The following is a 17,573-nucleotide window of genomic DNA, read 5'->3' on the forward strand; positions in this document are numbered from 1 at the left end:
TTATTTTTTTAAATTTAGAGATACAGCACAGTAAAAGGCCCCTCTGGCCCAATGAACCCACATCACTCAATTACACCCATGTGTGATTAATTAACTACTAACCTGTATGTCTTCAGCCTGCGGGAGAAAACCACAGTACCCAGAGGAAGCTCAGTCAGTCACCGGGAGAATGTACAAACTCCTTACAGACAGCAGTGGAACTGAACCTGGGTCGCTGGTGCTTGAAAAGCGCTGTGCTAACTGCTAACTGCCTCAAAACCCACACACAGGCATCACACCTTTCACAAACATTCAGTTTACAAGGTTATGTTTTAACATTATGAACGCTTTGTATGAATCTATTTTTCACTGAAAAGCCACTCTCTCTATATATTGTACCAACATTTCCATAACGAATTTTATCCAGCTTTTATGATGTTTTCCAGGAATAGATTCCTTTTGTAAATCTGGGTGTGAAACATCAAAAGAAACTGGTTATGTGATTTTATTGAAGAATTTGAATGTATTTTTTTCCCTGCCAGAAATGGCTCTAAACACAGTGGCAGTGTTAAAAACATCCTAATCTGTGGAAAATAACATCCTTGACTTTGCAGAGATTTGTGGCAGGGACCAACATTGCTGCCGTCCCCTCCAGTCTCAGCCAGGAATGTTGCTTAGAGTGTTGCCAGTGGTGTTACTACTGAGACACCCGTGGAATGAGTATGTCAGCAGCTAAATGCTGAAACATAAATATTCCCTGTTAATTTAAGCACACACTGTGGACTTTGGAAGGCGTTTAGCAGTTTGCAATGAGTTCTGAAGCTGCACAGTCTGATCTGGCATCTGTAGATTGTTCCTTTAAAAAGACATGTCTGCAATAAAGTGGCACAATGTACTTAGATCAGGACTGAGCATGTTCAACCAAGGTCATGGGTTGCACTGCAAAAACATCAACTTATGGTGGCAAAGGAGGAAACACCTATTGCATGATTGTTGATGTCAGCAGTATGTAACTGACCCTGGTAAATCGGCAAGTACTGAATGGTGAACCCTGCAACCTAATTACTTGACTGTTGCAATTTCACTCAGAAATGGTTGCTTGCGACATCTAGCCAAAGTGCAAACTGCTTTTGTATGATGTGTGGCATGATGGATCCAGTAAGCTCACCACATTGATGTAATCACAAAGAAGGCATGCTAACAAATCTACTTTGTTAGGAGTTTGAGGAAATTCGGTATGTTACCCAAGTCTCTTCTAAATTTCTATAAATCTACCTATGGTGGAGAGTATTCCGGTTGGTTGCATCATAGCCTGGTGTGGAGGCTTCAGTGCTAAGGACTGCAGAAGGTTGCAGACAGCAAACCTCTCCTACAACAAAGTCGTCTTCAAGAGGCATCTTCACCACCCAGTACATTTGATCTTCTTGTTACTACCATCAAAGAGGAGGCACAGGAGCCTGAAGACCCATACTCAACGATTCAGAAAAAGCTTCTTCCCCTTCTCCTTCAGTTTTCTGAATGGCCCATGAACATTACCTTATTATTCGTTCAGGTTTCTTTTTTTGCACAGTTTTGTAATTTACAATAATCTTGTCTTTGCACTGTACTGCTGCTGCAAAACAATAAATTTCACTTCATATAAGACAGTGATAATAATCCCGATTCTAAGCTTTGCTTTTCCATTATGCTGTTTGCAGAGGTGGTGAGTTGTCAAGCATGACTTCTGCAAACTTTCCCCTCAGCAATCCCCTGACAGACTCTATCTTGCATTTGTGTATTGTAGCTGTAGTGTGCACCATCTACAAAACCCACTGCCATTATTCACTTGGGCTATTCTGACAGCATCTCCCAAAACTACAACCTGTACAACCTCTACAAGCTGGTAGGACGAGGCCTTCAGGCGCATGGGAACACCACCACAGCAGGCTCCTCTCCAAGTGACACACTAGCCTGATTTGGAAATATATTGGCATTCCTTCATTGTCAGGTTGCCTACATTCTAGAAACTCCTTCTCATTACTATTGTGGAGAATACATTCACCCAAAGGGTAGCAATGATTCTTGAAAGTTGGCTCATTCCCATCCTAATTGGTGTTAGGCAATTCATGCTGGCCTTAACAGTGATGCTTTAACATTAAAAAAATGAAGAAATTACTTAACCATGAAAATAATTTTAAAAAGGTCACAAAAGTAAGCATACTGACTTTCTAAAAACATATTTAAATATATGAACTCTTCTATTTAAAATCTTTGTTCTTTCATAATCCAGAGTATTAGACACCTCTTGTTTAGCTGGCTCAGAATATCAATCTTTGTTTTTTATCTTCCATTGGGACAGTATTCCTTGTATTCATGTTAAATAAAATTATTACAAAGCAAATGGAAAATACTGCTGGAGGACAATGTATTTTGCACAGAATTAATCAGTCTTTTGACACACTGCTGATCTCTGCTCCAACATTTCAGAACAATTCACAATCTTAAAACATGTTTAAGGTTAAACTTTAACAAAGTTACAAAAGAGCCAAGTCAGTGTGTTGACTACCAGAAAACATGGGCAGTGCCTGGTGCACAGATGGTTCTCAGCAAAGCAATTTTCAAATGGAATCAAGGAGTGATGCTGGTCAAAATCCAAGAGAGTGTTATGGAAGTTACAAAATGGTGACTAATCAATGCTGAAGGAGGCAGAGTTTGTGGGCATTTCACCAAGCTGCAGATGGTTCTCAGCACGTCTACTTCCAAGAGAGTCCACAGGCAGAGGATAGTAAGTTAATTCCAAAATCTGGTGATAATCCAGAAAGCATTTTATATCACTGACATGTGAAGTAACACTGAACTCTAAAGGGTGGACAAAAATCCTAAAACAAAAATTACTGCAATAGTTGCTCACACTTAGGGATATAGAAATTATAATAACTCTTGCAAATGTAATGTCATCAAATGGACTTATTTTTTCCTCTGCCTATTTAGAGACAAATTTCATTTCTCATCTCTCCAGTTCAAATACTTAATTGAACAAGGACACTCACTAATTTAACACAAAGGTAACACTAATTATAACCGCTGGTTGAAAGAAAGTTGTTAAAGTCCCGATTTGTTTCAATACTGTCTTTACTGTATTAAACGAAATATTTACAATTTGTACAAACGTTTGAGCTCCAACAAGTTACAAAATACATTTCACAAGATGCAAAAGCAGGAACCAGGTTTACCTGGAACACCATTGCACTACAAAAGGACAGAATGTTTTTCAAAGAACAAGTGAACATCTGGTTAGGCAACTCCACAAATGCAGCAATTCAGGCAATAACAAAAATACAATGTGAGGTCAGAGAGGATTCAAATGCTCTTCTAATAATCCAGGGTTTCACAAAGTGTCCTGGAATTTTCTTGGTACTACCAAAACAGTTAATTTGCGCTCAGTTCAATAATGCTTTACTTTAATCCCTCGATCATTGGTGTAGTGATCATCAGTCCTCAAGTATCAATGTTAAGATTCACCTTAAAGACCTGATGGCCAGAAGGATCAGGAAGATACCATCTGTTTTTTTTTAATATATTAAGAAAACCAGTTCTGAACACACTGTCTCAGAAATAGATTTTAGTAAATAACTTCATAGACTGATGCTTTCTTATCTCCAGAGCCGGTGACTATATATTTATCATCCACTGAAATATCGCAGCTCAGCACTGATGAAGATTCCTTAGACTGTAGAAAGAAAGAGAGAGAGAGACAATGAGACTGATTTCACAATGATAGGAAGCCAAGAAGAGGACATGAAAAAGTACTGGACCCTCTTTAATACTTACCAAGGTTATTTTATAATTGCAAAAGAGATAGCAAAAGGGAAAAATAGCTTATCAGGGACCGAAATGGAATTGTGTATGCAAGAGTGCAGATATGGGTAAGGTTCATTAGGACTGCCCCCACAGAAGTGCAGACCAATGCCAATGTTGAGGTTAAGATGAATGAGTGTGAAATATTGGAAGAGATAAACATTGGAAGAGAGGAGGCATTAAAATGTTATGTATGTGGATAACTTCTCTGGACTTCATGAAATATGTCCTAGGGAGTAAAAAGAAACAAGGGAAGAAATTGCTAAGGCTACGACTATAATTTTTCATGACTCCCTGGCTACAGTAGTGGTGCCAGAGGTAAAAAGGAGTAAGAAGTAAATTGGTTTAAAAACAACGTAGTTTAACTTCAATGGGGCCAAATTATTGGAGGTCTAAAGGAGTGTAGAGAAAGGCAGCTTAATCAAGGACATTTAGCGCAGATTTGTTAACGGGACCTGTCTGACCAACTTAATTATATTCTTTGAGGAAGTACCAAACAGCCAATGAGAGCAGTGCACTTAAGAGTCTATTTGAATTTAAGCACAGCTACTGACAAGTCTCACAAGATACAGGAGGTAAAATGTAGTGGTTGACAATTATTTATTGCAATTGGACAGCTGCTTCCACTGGGTTTTGTGTCAGTCCTTTGTAATCTGCAGTACATGTTAATGATTCACACTGAAATGTAGGATGCATTAATAAAAAAGCATGCATGCAAATCTTATGAAGGTTGGCTGTGTTGTTGACAGTAAGGAGGAAAGCTTTACTCTGGTCATGTAGAGGAGTATAAGATAATGCTGCAGTGGAGAAATCAGGAGACATGGGAATACAAAAACACAGGATGTTAAAAGGTGTGGAAGAATCAAGTGATTTTGGATTATGTCTTAAAGGTAGCAGAATAGTCCAATAGAATTTTTAAATAGGAAAGTTCCAGTTAAGGGGGAAAATAAGAGCACAGAGATAATATAGAATTGTATAGAATGATAGTTGGACCACTGCCTTAGTACCAAGTACAGTTCATGTCATCACATTACAGGGAAGACAGGATTACACTACAGAGGTTCAATCAGAGTCACCAGATTAGAAAACTATAGTGATGAGGAAACATTGAACAAGCCAGGAAAAAAAAACACAAACGGCTGGGGGTACACTCCCCAAACGGTTGGGGGAACACTCCCCAAACGGCTGGGGGAGCATTCCCCAAACGGCTGGGGGAGCACTCCCCAAACGGCTGGGGGAACACTCCCCAAACGGCTGGGGGAGCACTCCCCAAACGGCTGGGGGAGCACTCCCCAAACGGCTGGGGGAGCACTCCCCAAACGGCTGGGGGAGCACTCCCCAAACGGCTGGGGGAGCACTCCCCAAACGGCTGGGGGAGCACTCCCCAAACGGCTGGGGGAACACTCCCCAAACGGCTGGGGGAACACTCCCCAAACTGCTGGAGGAACTTAGCAGGCCCTTGTGCCTTGGGTGAAACATCATTTTTTCATTCCTCTCCACAGATGTTGCCTGATCCGCTGAGTTCCTCCAGTATTTTGTGTGTGCTGCTCATGATTTCCAGCAGCTATGGAGAGGAAAGAATTATTGATAATTCAGGTTGAGACTGTTTCACGATGCAGGGTCTCAAACTAAAACATCTACAATTCATTTCCTTCCTCAGATGCTGTTTGACCTGTTGAGTTCCTCTGGCAGTTTGTGTATTTTTTTCCTTCAGATTTCAGCATCTGCAGTAGTGTCGTATGTCTCTTTCTGGATAATTGAATAATGTGGGGTTCTTTTCTTTGGAACGAAGGCTCTTGAATTATTCAGGTTGTACACCATTAAGCTGTCAAGATAGGAGTAAATGGGAAAGAGTTATTTCTCTTATCAGAAGGGTAAACAATCTAAGAGGCATAAAGTATTTGAAAGAAGGATAAGAGTGAATTAAACTGTCTGGGCCCAGAGTGTATTATGGGAATTTGCTATTTGAAAGGGTGTAAGAGGAAGAGACTTACGACCTAGAGGTCTACAGATCTGCTGCTGGAAGTTGGGAAGTTGCAGGTAAACCCTCTTTTAGGTAGCACCGACAAGATGAACTTCCTGTCACGCTTCTTGACTGTTTTTATGATTCATTTGGGTTTCAGCTTCTATAATGTGTTGTTCAAAGTTTACAGGACCTTTCTCATTGCACGAACTGTAGATTTTGCTAAATCTATGCTTTCCCTACTTATTCTCTTGATTCACCTTTCTTAATTCCAGAGCAACCAGCTGAACATGCATGACAATATGAGTAGATACTCAGAAGCCTCTTCGATCGACACTAAGGCACTAGTCTCTATGTGCTCTGTACATCTAATTGCAATAAATCTTGATATAGTGCCATTGAAATTTCAAAAGCAATTGGTTCTATTTTCTGTTCCTAAGAATCAGAACACAATATTTCAGCCATTCAAAATATACATTTTCTTCAAGAGCTATCTATCTGTTCCCTTCTTTCCCATGACCATACAATTCCTTTTAAGTAGATTTCCTTGGAAAGTGAAGAAATGACTTAGCTTCCACCATCTTCTCAGATTCCTGATCAGAACAACTTACTACATAAGCACAAGAAGTTCTGCAGATGCTGAAATCCAAAGCAAAATACACAAAACTCAGCAAGTCAGGCAGCACCTATGGAAACGAATTAACAGCCGATGCTTCAGGCCAAAACCATTCTTCATAACACTACATAAGTATATTTCTAATGATCAGCACAATCCTCTCCGACATACATCCAGTTCAATCCCTTAAGTTCTTCTGAAAGGCTTTTTTTTAAGAGAAAATATTGCCAATGTTGCAATAGAATAACACCACAAGACACAGGAGCAGAAATAGACCACTCAGCCCATCGAATTTGCTCTGCCATTCCATCACGACATTCTACTGCCTTCTCCCTATAACCTTTGATGCCCTTTCTAATCAAGAACCTATCAACCACCGGTTTAAATACTATATACCCAATGACTTGGCCTCCACAGCTGTCTGTGGCAATGAATTTCACAGATTTTGGCTAAAGAAACTCCTCCTCATCTCTGTTCTAAAAGGATATCCTTGTACTTTGATCTGTGCGCGTTGCCCATCATAAAGAATAGCCCTGGACCTGATGAGACTTTAAGTTCACACAACAGTGATCACACTGATAATGGTATAAACTTATCGTAAGTCCATATTTTTCTGATTCTACTGAATTTTCTTTAACATCATTGTTCAGCAATTTTGAACGTAAATTTTTTCTCAGAATACCTGGAATATGCTTGCTCCATAAGGTGTTCTCCATGCATTAAGAAGATTATCTTTTCCAGTGCTTACAAACCATTTACCTGTAGAAATATAATAAAATCATTAAATTTACAATGCAATATCTAGCCTAATTCAAATGTTAAACATTAATCTGTCACCCATGGTTTTATCCTTCTTCCAACACTTCCTCTTCAATCAAATCACGAGTTTTAAATAGTTGCATTCTATATTTTATACAAATGATCTCAACTTGTCAATGAGTTCATATTGAATTGCTTGCCCTGTTTATTTCAATCATTAAATGCTCATGATCAGAATTTCTAAAAGTTCTTCCTGAAAGTAAAATACAATGGATTCCAGTTAATTGGGACACATTGGAACCAGTACATTTTGGTCAGATTAAGCAGCTCCTCCAATTAACCTAAATTTCATGGGAATAGTTTAAAAAGGTATAAAGAAGACAAACTATTGTTTAATAAAGTAACAAACTGTGTATTAAAATGAAATAGGAACAAATTAGAACACTACCAATTATACTACAGTACTATAGCACTAATTGTCATCGGTGGAGAAATTCATCCAATGTACGCTACCGAGTTCTTTTGATTGACTATAAATGAACAAAATTAGCACAGACACCTTGTGCAGATAATAGACTGCCTTCATACAATGCTATAGATGATTGCATCCTCCAAATCTTCACTTTCATTGTAACATTCAAGATGACTGTCATTATGTTCAAATGCTTCATAGTTCCTAATTTGTTGAAGTAGAGATCTTATTTCATTATCACTCCCTGCCATCTCCATGCTTCAATGCTTTAAACCACAGTGAGCAAAACAGTTCTGAGTTGTCTTACTGCTTATTTCTCACCAATTATCAGTAACAAAAATTACTACTTTATAAACAGAAACACATGCACTGATGCTATTTAAAAACTGCTCGCTCCAAGCATGATGTAACGTCTAATGGGAACACAAATGCACACGGCTGATGCTGTTTAGAAGCTGCTTGGCAGCAGTCTCCTGTCCCAATTAAGTGGCATAATGTCCCAAATAAAAGAAAAGAATCCCGGCAGTTTTCTCAATTTGTTTTTGTTCTTTAAGAGTTGTCCCAAATAAGTGGCTGCCCTGATTAACCAATGGCCCAATTAAGTGGAATCCAATGTATATACACAATAATACTCTAAACTTAAGAAAATAGGGTTGCCTTCATTCATAGGTCAAACTGAGAGAGATTCCATCCAACGCCACCCAGATTCACAGCTCAAAACTCGTGTTTTACCCTGTGCAAAATGTGGAGCAGGCAGGGGTGAAGTAGGTCTAACTCCATTCCAATCACCCAGGGGACACCTAGTCAAGCTCAGCAATGCATTGTGAGAATTCACCCATGGGTGGAAAGACCTGTCCTTGGAATGCCTTGACGAGAGGGGAAGGGTGACGGGATGGGGGCAGTAGTGGGAAGGAAGGAGGGGTGTTAGTATAGGTGAGCCACACCTTTTGTCAAACCTATCAAGGCTTTGAAACACATTTTTAAAGGTTTGGCAGTTTGAGATATTTAACTATTAGGATTGCTTTAAATAATTAGTAAATCAAAACAAAAACAAAATTATTAAAATAAAAATAACTTTTTAAGAAGTAAATAACTGAACTTTCCCTTATCCATTTAATTTCCAAGTTGAGAATTCCCCTTAAAATTTCTGGGGTTTTACTCTCTAACATCAGGCCTGTCAGAAAGAGGTGGCATCATCAGTCCAATCAGATCAGCGTAGCTCTGATGATCTGATACCCAAGAGATTCTGGTGGTTTCAGAGTAGCAGATTTTCTCGACTACCCTTGGTGTATTTAACAAAAAAAAATAGGAAATGTGCACTCCAGATGCTGGGTCCAGCCAGAAATCCACCCATACTCCCAATTCGGAACCTGGTTTCAGCTGCACAGCTGGAGTTTGGACTGCACATACAGCTTGCACTCTGTAGCCAAACTCACACGCAAAACCTCTGGGTGAGCCCCCTGCCAGACCTACAGCATTTCCAAGCAGTTGGATGCTGGTATGTTGCAGTTTTACTGGAAATGGTGGAGATGGATTGATGCGCCGAGTGGAGAACTCCTGCTACTAATCTGCATGGTTGGACTATTGGTCAGGGGCGGTGGGGTGGTGGGGTGGGGGGAGGTGGTTCCACCCTGGTCACACTATTCACTGGAACACCGTGAACCTACAGGGAGTCAACATAAGCACCAGTCTTACCTGACACTCCATGTACATTTCCTATTATTAACGTAATACAAAGATTTGTCAGCTGCAGGACAACAGTAATATAAAGGTACCTTAAAACAATTATCAATTTGTACTAATCTGCATATGTACTACTCTCAAAATGAGACAAAAAGCAGTTTTTGTTCACTGAACTTTACATCCATTCACTTAATTAGGAACTATAAATTACAATATTTCTTTCATATGATTTGAGCAATGCATAAGTGAGTATCTCATTACATAACAAGAAAAGCTGTCAGGCTTTTAGGGCTTGGTTACGCACATCAAACCAGTAAGCATGCGCTCTTCTTGCTGGTCCAAACTCTTAGTAGAGCTTACAGCTTAAAATCAGCATTTGGTCAGGTCTAGAATTATCAAGGCCACTTTCATTTTGAATTTCAACACTTCCCACTCTTTCCCCAATAAATTCCTTTCTTTTCCTAAAATTTAATTTTTTTCATAATAAGATGATGTTTGGTTGTGTGTGGGGCGGAGGGGTGCAGTCACAGCTCAGTACTAGCTTCTGTCACTAACCCATTAAGCTGCATAATGAAATCAACATTTTTAAATAAGAACAATGAAAAAAGTCAGACTTCTTCCTGATCCCAAAAAATAGAGATCATTTCCAATGTCAACGTGATTGGAGTTCAATTAAAGAGACCAGTCGAGGATTAAATCAGAAATCTTTAAGGTCACAGAGAAAATGTGCTACCCCCATACAATATTGTCACAGAAACTTTCAGTTGGAAGAAATAATTTGCTCAAAGAATTTAATTCCTTTACACAAAAAGACCAAGATATGCAGTTTGGTAAAACATGCCTTTAACATGTCTATGAAGGTCTTTCCTCTGGCTCCTCCACCACCACGAACCCAGGAATCATTGATGGGACATTAGAGATCTGGTGTTGGGTTTGATAGGAAGGAGAGGGAGGATGTGGTGGAACCTGATTAAGGTGGTTATGTTTCAGCATTGCACACCAGACAAAGTCATTGTTTCAACCAGCAGGAATCTGCATATGTGTGTCATATAGAGAACAGAGGACATATTTTCAGATGCGCAGCTTGTGTGCAGTAAGCCACCGACCATGTTTAGCAGCTAGCTTTCTGACAGATTCAATTTAATGTAGGAAAAGCATTGCCCTGCGTCATGGAATTGAGGCCTACTGACAGATGAATAAAAACTGGCAATATTAGAGACATCAAACCATAAACGGGATAATTTAATTGTTGCTGATGACTTACCACAGTAAGCAAATTTAAGGGAGAGCACACAGCTTTCATGGAGGTGCAATTGATATTTATCTGGTTTCGTTACATGAAGCACTTCTACATTGCTGCTCTCCATCCCCACAGCTAACCATTCACCAGTAGGACAGTAACCAAGAGAAAATATCTTTAGGGAAAGAAATGGAAATGAAATTGGGATTATGCTTTGGAATACTATGAAACAATATCACAAAAATAGAGATACATATATATTAGCGGTTATAATATCAAAGTTGTATTTACAACAATCTTCAATAGTTTCGGTTCAACCTCCCACATGCAAAATGAAACTATAATCTGCATAAATTAGATTTAGTAGAAACACTGCCACCTCTAGATGGGCCACTGCAATAATTTGCCAGCTGTAATGTGGACTGTAATGTTCGTTCTGCAATAAGAAGTATTTTATTATTGTTAGTAAACAAAATAAGAGTCATGATATTTCAGGAAAAATACTATCATGGACTGACTGGCAGAAGGCAAAGAGTGAGATAAAGAGGACCTTTTCTGGTTGGCTGCCAGTGATTAGTGGTATCCACAGGAGTCAGTGTTGGGTCCGCTACTTTTCACAGTACATGTTCAAGATCCGGATGATGGAATTGATGGTTTTGTGCCCAAGTTTGTAAATGGTACAAAGCTTGATGGAGAGGCAAGGTAGCTGAGGAAGCATTGAGTTTGCAGAAGGACTTGGACAGATTAGGAGAATAGGCAAAGAAGCTGCAGGTGGAATACAGTGCGGGGAAGAGTACGGTTATGCGCTTTGGCAGAAGGAATAAAGGCATAGACTATTTTGTAAATGGGGAGTGAATTCAAAATTCGGAGTTACAAAGGGACTTGGGTGTCCTGCTGCAGGATTTCCTAAAAGTGAACTTGTAGATAGTAAGAAAGGCAAATGGGTTCGCATTCATTTCCAGAAGACCAGAACATAAAAGCAAGAGTGTAATGCTGAGGGTTTAGAAGCAATTGGTCAGACCACATTTGGAGTATTGTGAGCCAGCTTGGGTCGCATATCTAAGATAGGATATGCTGCAATTGGACAGGGTTCAAAGTAGGTTTACAAGAATGATTCTGGGAATGAAAAAGATTAACGTATGAAGAGTGTTCGATGGCTCTGGGCCTGTACTTGCTGGAGTTTAGAATACAATTATAGGGAATCTCACTGAAGCATATTGAATATCTAAAGGCCTAGTCAGAGTAGATGTCCTCAGTAGCGGGAAAATTTAGGACCAGAGGACACGGCCTCATAATAAAAGGATGTCCCTTAGGACAGAGATTAGGAGGAATTTATTCAGCCAGGGGTAGGCAAATCTGTGGAATTCATTGCCACAGATGGCTCTTTATGCCAAGTAATTGTTTATGTTTAAAGTAGAGGTTGGCAGTTTCCTGATTAATAAGAGCATTAATAGTTACAGGGAAAAGGCAGGAGAATGAAGTTGAGAGGAATAATAAATCAGCCATGATCAAATGCAGAGAGATCTGATGGGCCAAATGGCCTAATTCTGCTTTTCTATCTTATGGTCTTATGGGAACTGTGAAAATTTATGAACACATGTAATATGTTAAATATTTACATCAAAATACAGTTGCAAATTCAAGCTATTTTGAAGTTGCTCAATCTCTTGTTCTTTTCATTCACTAAATTTTAATTACAAGCTGCACTTGACATCTCTGAAGTATCCACTCCAGGCAACAGTAATTTCAGTGGATCATTTCTGCAAGTGGGCCTCTTGCTCATCTAGCCTTGCATCCTTTTCTTCAATAGCAACACACACAAAACGCTGGAGGAACTCAGCGGGTCAGGCAGCATCCATGGAAATGAATAAACAGTCTATGGATGTTTAGACAGTTTAGGACTGGAGAGGAAGTCCTTTTTAGTCCTTCTTTACAGACATCCCACCTCTCCCGGAAGTTCCGGGAGTCTCCCGCATATGAATAGTGGCTCCCTGATGCCCGCAAATTATATACAATATCACGGAAATCAATTTTTTTTAAGAGCGAGTGAGCGAGAGCAAAGCAAGTGAGAGAGAGAGAGAGCGAGAGCAAGCAAACAAGAGAGCGAGCGTGCGAGAGCAAGCGAGAGAGCGCGTGAGCAAAGCAAGCGAGAGAGAGCACAAGAGCAAGCAAACGAGTGAGAGAGAGCACGAGAGCAAGCAAGCGAGAGTGAAAGCAAGCGAGAGCACGAGAGAGCGAGAGCGTGCCATGGCAGAGTGTTCCAAAAAAAAAGAAAATATAAAACGTACGTCACCCCAGACTACACTAAAGTGTACCCCTGCCTAATTGGGGTCAAAATAATGACAGTGTTGCTCGCTGCACTGTTTGCAACAATGACTTTTCTATTGCCCATGGTGGGTTTAGACTGTAAAAGACATGTTGAGGTGAGTTTAACAGGTGTCATTTGTTCATTAGCATAGCTAACGTTATTTAAACTAGCTGGCTAGCTGCTAAGGAGCTACTCTATTGCAGACATCCCACCTCTCCCAGAAGTCTCCCACAAATTGATGGTGCTACCTCTCTGAAATGAGTTTTTACAGGGTGGGATGTCCCTCTTTAGGACTGGAAAGGAAGGGGGACATCAGATTCAGCAGCTTCACGAATACCAATAATTCAAATATTCTGTCGTCACATTCTGTATTCCAAGTCCGAGTTTTTAAAAGTCAGAAAGTCAAGTTTTTTCTTCATTCCAGTAATTGTCTCTTCAATTTTCCCTATCTTGAGTTCACCTTGTTGCATGGATTTTTGAAGATTAGATATAGCAGACTGATGTTCCGTGATAGATGTTTGCATTTTATCGATTACATCAAGAATTTTCTCCAGTTTAAATGAAATCTCCACACGAATCAGATCCGTTATGGTAGTTGAAATTTCCGTTTGAATCAGATCCAATATAGCTTTCAAAGTTAACGCTGGTTCAGTCAGAGGAGGATCAGTAGCTTTCGGTCTAATCATTCTCACTTCACTGCAGCTTCTTGAGATGAACCTGTTTCTTCCCACCTTGCATGTGGGTTTCCATAGTGACAATGGTTTTCCTAAAACTTCGATATACTAGTTCGCACACTATTCAAATTTAGCTTAATGAATAGTTGCATTATTTTGAAATTTTCAAAGTTGAAGATAAAATTTATTATCGGAGTACATACATGTCACCACGTACAATCCTGAGATTCTTTTTCTTGCAGGCATACTTAGCAAATCTATAGAACAGTAACTGTAAACAGGATCAATGGACAACAGGATCAATGGACAACAAACTATGCAAGTTCAGACATAAATAAGTAGCAATAAATAACGAGCATGAAATAACAAGATGAAGAGCCCTTAAAGTCAGACCATTGGATGTGGGAACACCAGAAGTAGAATAATTGTAGTTATCCCTTTTCTTTTAAAAAACAAGAGCCTGATGGTTGAGGGGTAGTAATTGTTCTTGAACCTAATGGTGCTCATCCTGAGGCATTTGTACCTTCTACCTGATGGCAGCAGCAAGAAAAGAGCATTGCCTGGGTGATGAGGATCTTTGGTGATGGATTCTGTTTTTCTATGGCAATGTTTCATATAGATGTGCTCAATGGTTGGGATGGTTTTACCCGCGATGTACTGGGCCGTGATCTACTACCTTTTGTAGGATTTTCCACTCAACAGCATTGGTGTTCCCATACCAGGCCATAATGCAGCCAGCCAGCCCACTTTCCACCACACATCTAAAGAAGTTTGCCAAGGTTTTTGATAACATGCCAAATCCCCGCGGACTCCTGAGAAAGTATAGGCGCTGTTGTGGTTTCTTTGCAATTACTTTTATGTGATTGGTCCAGGACAGGTCCTCTGAGATAATAACACCCAGAAAGTTAAAGTTACTGGCTCTCTCCACCTCCGATCCTCTGATGATTACTGGCTCATGGACCTCTTTGGTTCCCCTTTCCTGAAGTCTGCAAACAGTTTCTTGGTCTTATTGACATTGAGTGAGAGGCTGCTGTCATTACAATTTCCCTCCTGTATGCTGATTCATCACCACCTTTGATAAAGCCCACAACAGTGGTGTCATCAGCAAACTTGTATATGGTGCTGGAGCTGTACTTAACTACACAGTCATAGGTGTAAAGTGAGTAGAGCAGGGGGCTAAGCACATGTCCCCGTGGTGCTCCTGTGCTGATAAAGATTGTGGAGGAGATGTTTTTCCCAATCCAAACTGACAGGAGTCTACAGGTAAGGAAACCAAGGATCCAATTGCACAAGTGGGAATTGAGGCCAAGGTCTTCAAGTTTACTGATCAGTTTTGAGTGGATGATGGTATTAAATGCTGAACTGTAATCAATAAGGAGCATTTTGATCTATGAAACTTTGTCCAGATGTTCCAGTGTTGTATTAAGAGCCAATGAGAAGGCATCTGCTGTAGACTTGTTACTTCAGTAGGTGAATTGGAGCGGATCCAAGTCGAAAACTCAGACAGGAGCTGAAATTCTTCAACACCAGCCTCTCAAAACATTTCATCATTATGGATGAAAGTGCCGCTGGGTGATAGTCATAGAGACAGGTTACCACGTTCTTCTTGGGCACTGGTACGATTGAAGTGTGCTTGAAGTGGGTGGGTACCACACACTGCTAGAGTGAGAGGTTGAAGATATCTGTGAACACATCAGCCAGTTGGTCAGCACAGGTCTTCAGTTCTCGGCCAGTTACTCCATCTGCACCAGCTGCTTTCCTTGGATTCACTCCCTTGAAGGCAGTCCTTATGTCCAAAATATGTGGGAGACATGTGGGTGTGTCATGGTAACTCTCTGTCCGGTGGTCTAAGTGAGCATGGAAGGCATTGAACCAATGTCAATCGACACTCTCAGCATGACCTATACACAGTAGACTGGCCCCAGTGTTGGGATATTTCCTCTTGGACACCCAACCCTGGCCTACTTCTGTACCCAATTTATTACTCTATAGGTATATCTCTCTTCCACACAGTGGGCTCTACTGACTCTTCAGTAAACATTTCTCCTTTCTTGCTATTTTACAGTCATCAGGATGCAATTTCTGATCCATTTGTTGACACGCTATCTGCCTCTGGAACTGTCGGTGTAAATCAATGACTCTCAAGACTGCCTTTGTGCTCTTTGGTTGACCGTTTATCTACTTTCATTTGCAAACCCAAATCTGGAGTTATCAGATTCTCATTTGTTGCTCTGCTGCTTAGCTCCCCGATACTGAGTGTCCAACGCTTGTACGTATCGGCTAAACCACAGTCTTTTTATGGTAGCAGCTTGGTTTTTCAGCGTCAGCTCGCCAGATGGAGTCATCGAGTTCTACCTGCGGCAGCGTGACATGTCATTGCGAGCAACACTGTCACAAAGGAAAGGACTGCCTGTATTCTCTGCATCTTACTCTGGATTGCACAGTCTCACACTGTTCCCAGTAGTTACACGGTGATCACCAAAATACCGTTTCCTGTATCTTTTGAGCTGCAGTCCATAGCCCAGGGCTGCCAGTGATGTGAAAACTCCTTGGTGCTTCCCAAATCCATCTGCAGAGTAGCATGCTCAGGTGGGATCAATGTACCCTGCACTCTGAGTAACTTCCAAGATCTCCTCACTCCCCAAAGCTATGATTATGATTGGACCTGAATTCCTCAATCCAGCATATTCTCACGATCACTAGTGCACATCCACATAGTCCATAGCTATGACAGACAAATGGATCAATATATTGTTTCCACATTTGCAATGATACAACTGTTGGAATTCAGAGGATCTCTGCACATTTGTCAACTGTTTTCCTCCACTTTAATGGGAAAAGGTGCAATATTTTAGATACACATCCTGGCCTTCAACTGACTGACCTACCACAGAATGACGTCATGGTCTTAGTTAACAAAGTCTCGTTAAATGAAATGGCAATAGATATCAATCAGCAATCACATTTCCATCTCCTGATTGTCTAGCTCCATTATATCTACTGCACTCCAGAAGGATGGTGCCATAAACTAGTTCTGTCATGACTGAGCCATATAGATACTACCTTTATTGGTTTCACAGACTTTCACCTAGTGCAATAACCCCTGGCACATGACAAACAGATCACACGGCTCTTCTGGATGAGCAGCCTAGGCCCAATGGCTTCAATATATTGGCCATAACTTCACAATTATTTATTAATTCACAAATTATCTCTAATGCATTTGATCAACTGAAAAATCATAAATCCTGAAAAGAAAGTCCAAGTAATACAATCATAATAAATCCATCTATTTTCATATCTTTCACAAAAAGACTGATGGCAGAATGAAAAGCATTAGCTGTATGTTTACACTCATGCACTGTTTTATTGATTGCAGTTTTTTTGCCCTTGTGTTTATTATGAGATTGAAACTAATATTAACATTGGAAACATTAACTTATGCTGTGCACGCTTTATGTAAGCAATGGTTCTTTCAGGTAGTGATCTATGCTTTGTAATTGCTGAAAAATTGCAACTACTTTCTTGCAAGAGATTACTTTTCACTTACACGTATATATTATACATACACTGTATATAATTTATCTCAAGACATGCAAATACGTTAAAAATAGCTTAAGATCTCAAAATACCTGAGATGTGAAGTCATGTTGCTGCAGTTGCCTTCCTTCTCTGAGGTCCCAGGACCTTACAGTGTTGTCTAAACCTCCCGTCCAAAGTTTGGTGCCGTCATTTGAAATGTCAATACAGCTGGCTCCATCTGTGTGACCTTGGAATTGCCTGATTAAATAAATAGAAGAGAATAAACGTTTCCTGCATAAGTCTCAAATAAATACAATTATATTGTTAGTTTTGGACTCCACATCAATATGTTCCTTCTATATCTGATACTGAATTTGGCTAAACTATCTATGGTTGGACATGAGCTTCATGTGCAAATATTACCCAGGTGCAACGAGTCCATGAAAATAACTGTAAAATTACATCAGTCAAAGCTCACCTTTAGCAAACATATTGTTGCCTTTCAACACCCTTACCAAAG

The 17,573-nt window shown here is 40.1% G+C and overlaps 1 protein-coding gene across 2 annotated transcripts in view; it reads right to left on the reverse strand.

Moving 5' to 3' along the window:
* Positions 1-3,048: 3,048 nt before the first annotated feature.
* The window catches only part of LOC140211628 (transducin-like enhancer protein 1), a 118,790-nt gene continuing 104,265 nt past the window's right edge, over positions 3,049-17,573 (reverse strand). For both annotated transcript variants that reach the window (XM_072281573.1, XM_072281574.1), the window contains 4 exons: positions 17,164-17,311; positions 10,574-10,724; positions 7,078-7,154; positions 3,049-3,688 (listed from right to left, as the gene is read on the reverse strand). In XM_072281573.1, the coding sequence (XP_072137674.1) occupies positions 3,581-3,688; positions 7,078-7,154; positions 10,574-10,724; positions 17,164-17,311 (484 nt within the window). In that variant the 3' untranslated portion in view covers positions 3,049-3,580. The remainder of the gene's footprint in view (positions 3,689-7,077; positions 7,155-10,573; positions 10,725-17,163; positions 17,312-17,573) is intronic.

The sequence above is a fragment of the Mobula birostris genome, chromosome 17, assembly GCF_030028105.1.
Source record: "Mobula birostris isolate sMobBir1 chromosome 17, sMobBir1.hap1, whole genome shotgun sequence".
NCBI lineage: Eukaryota > Metazoa > Chordata > Chondrichthyes > Myliobatiformes > Myliobatidae > Mobula > Mobula birostris.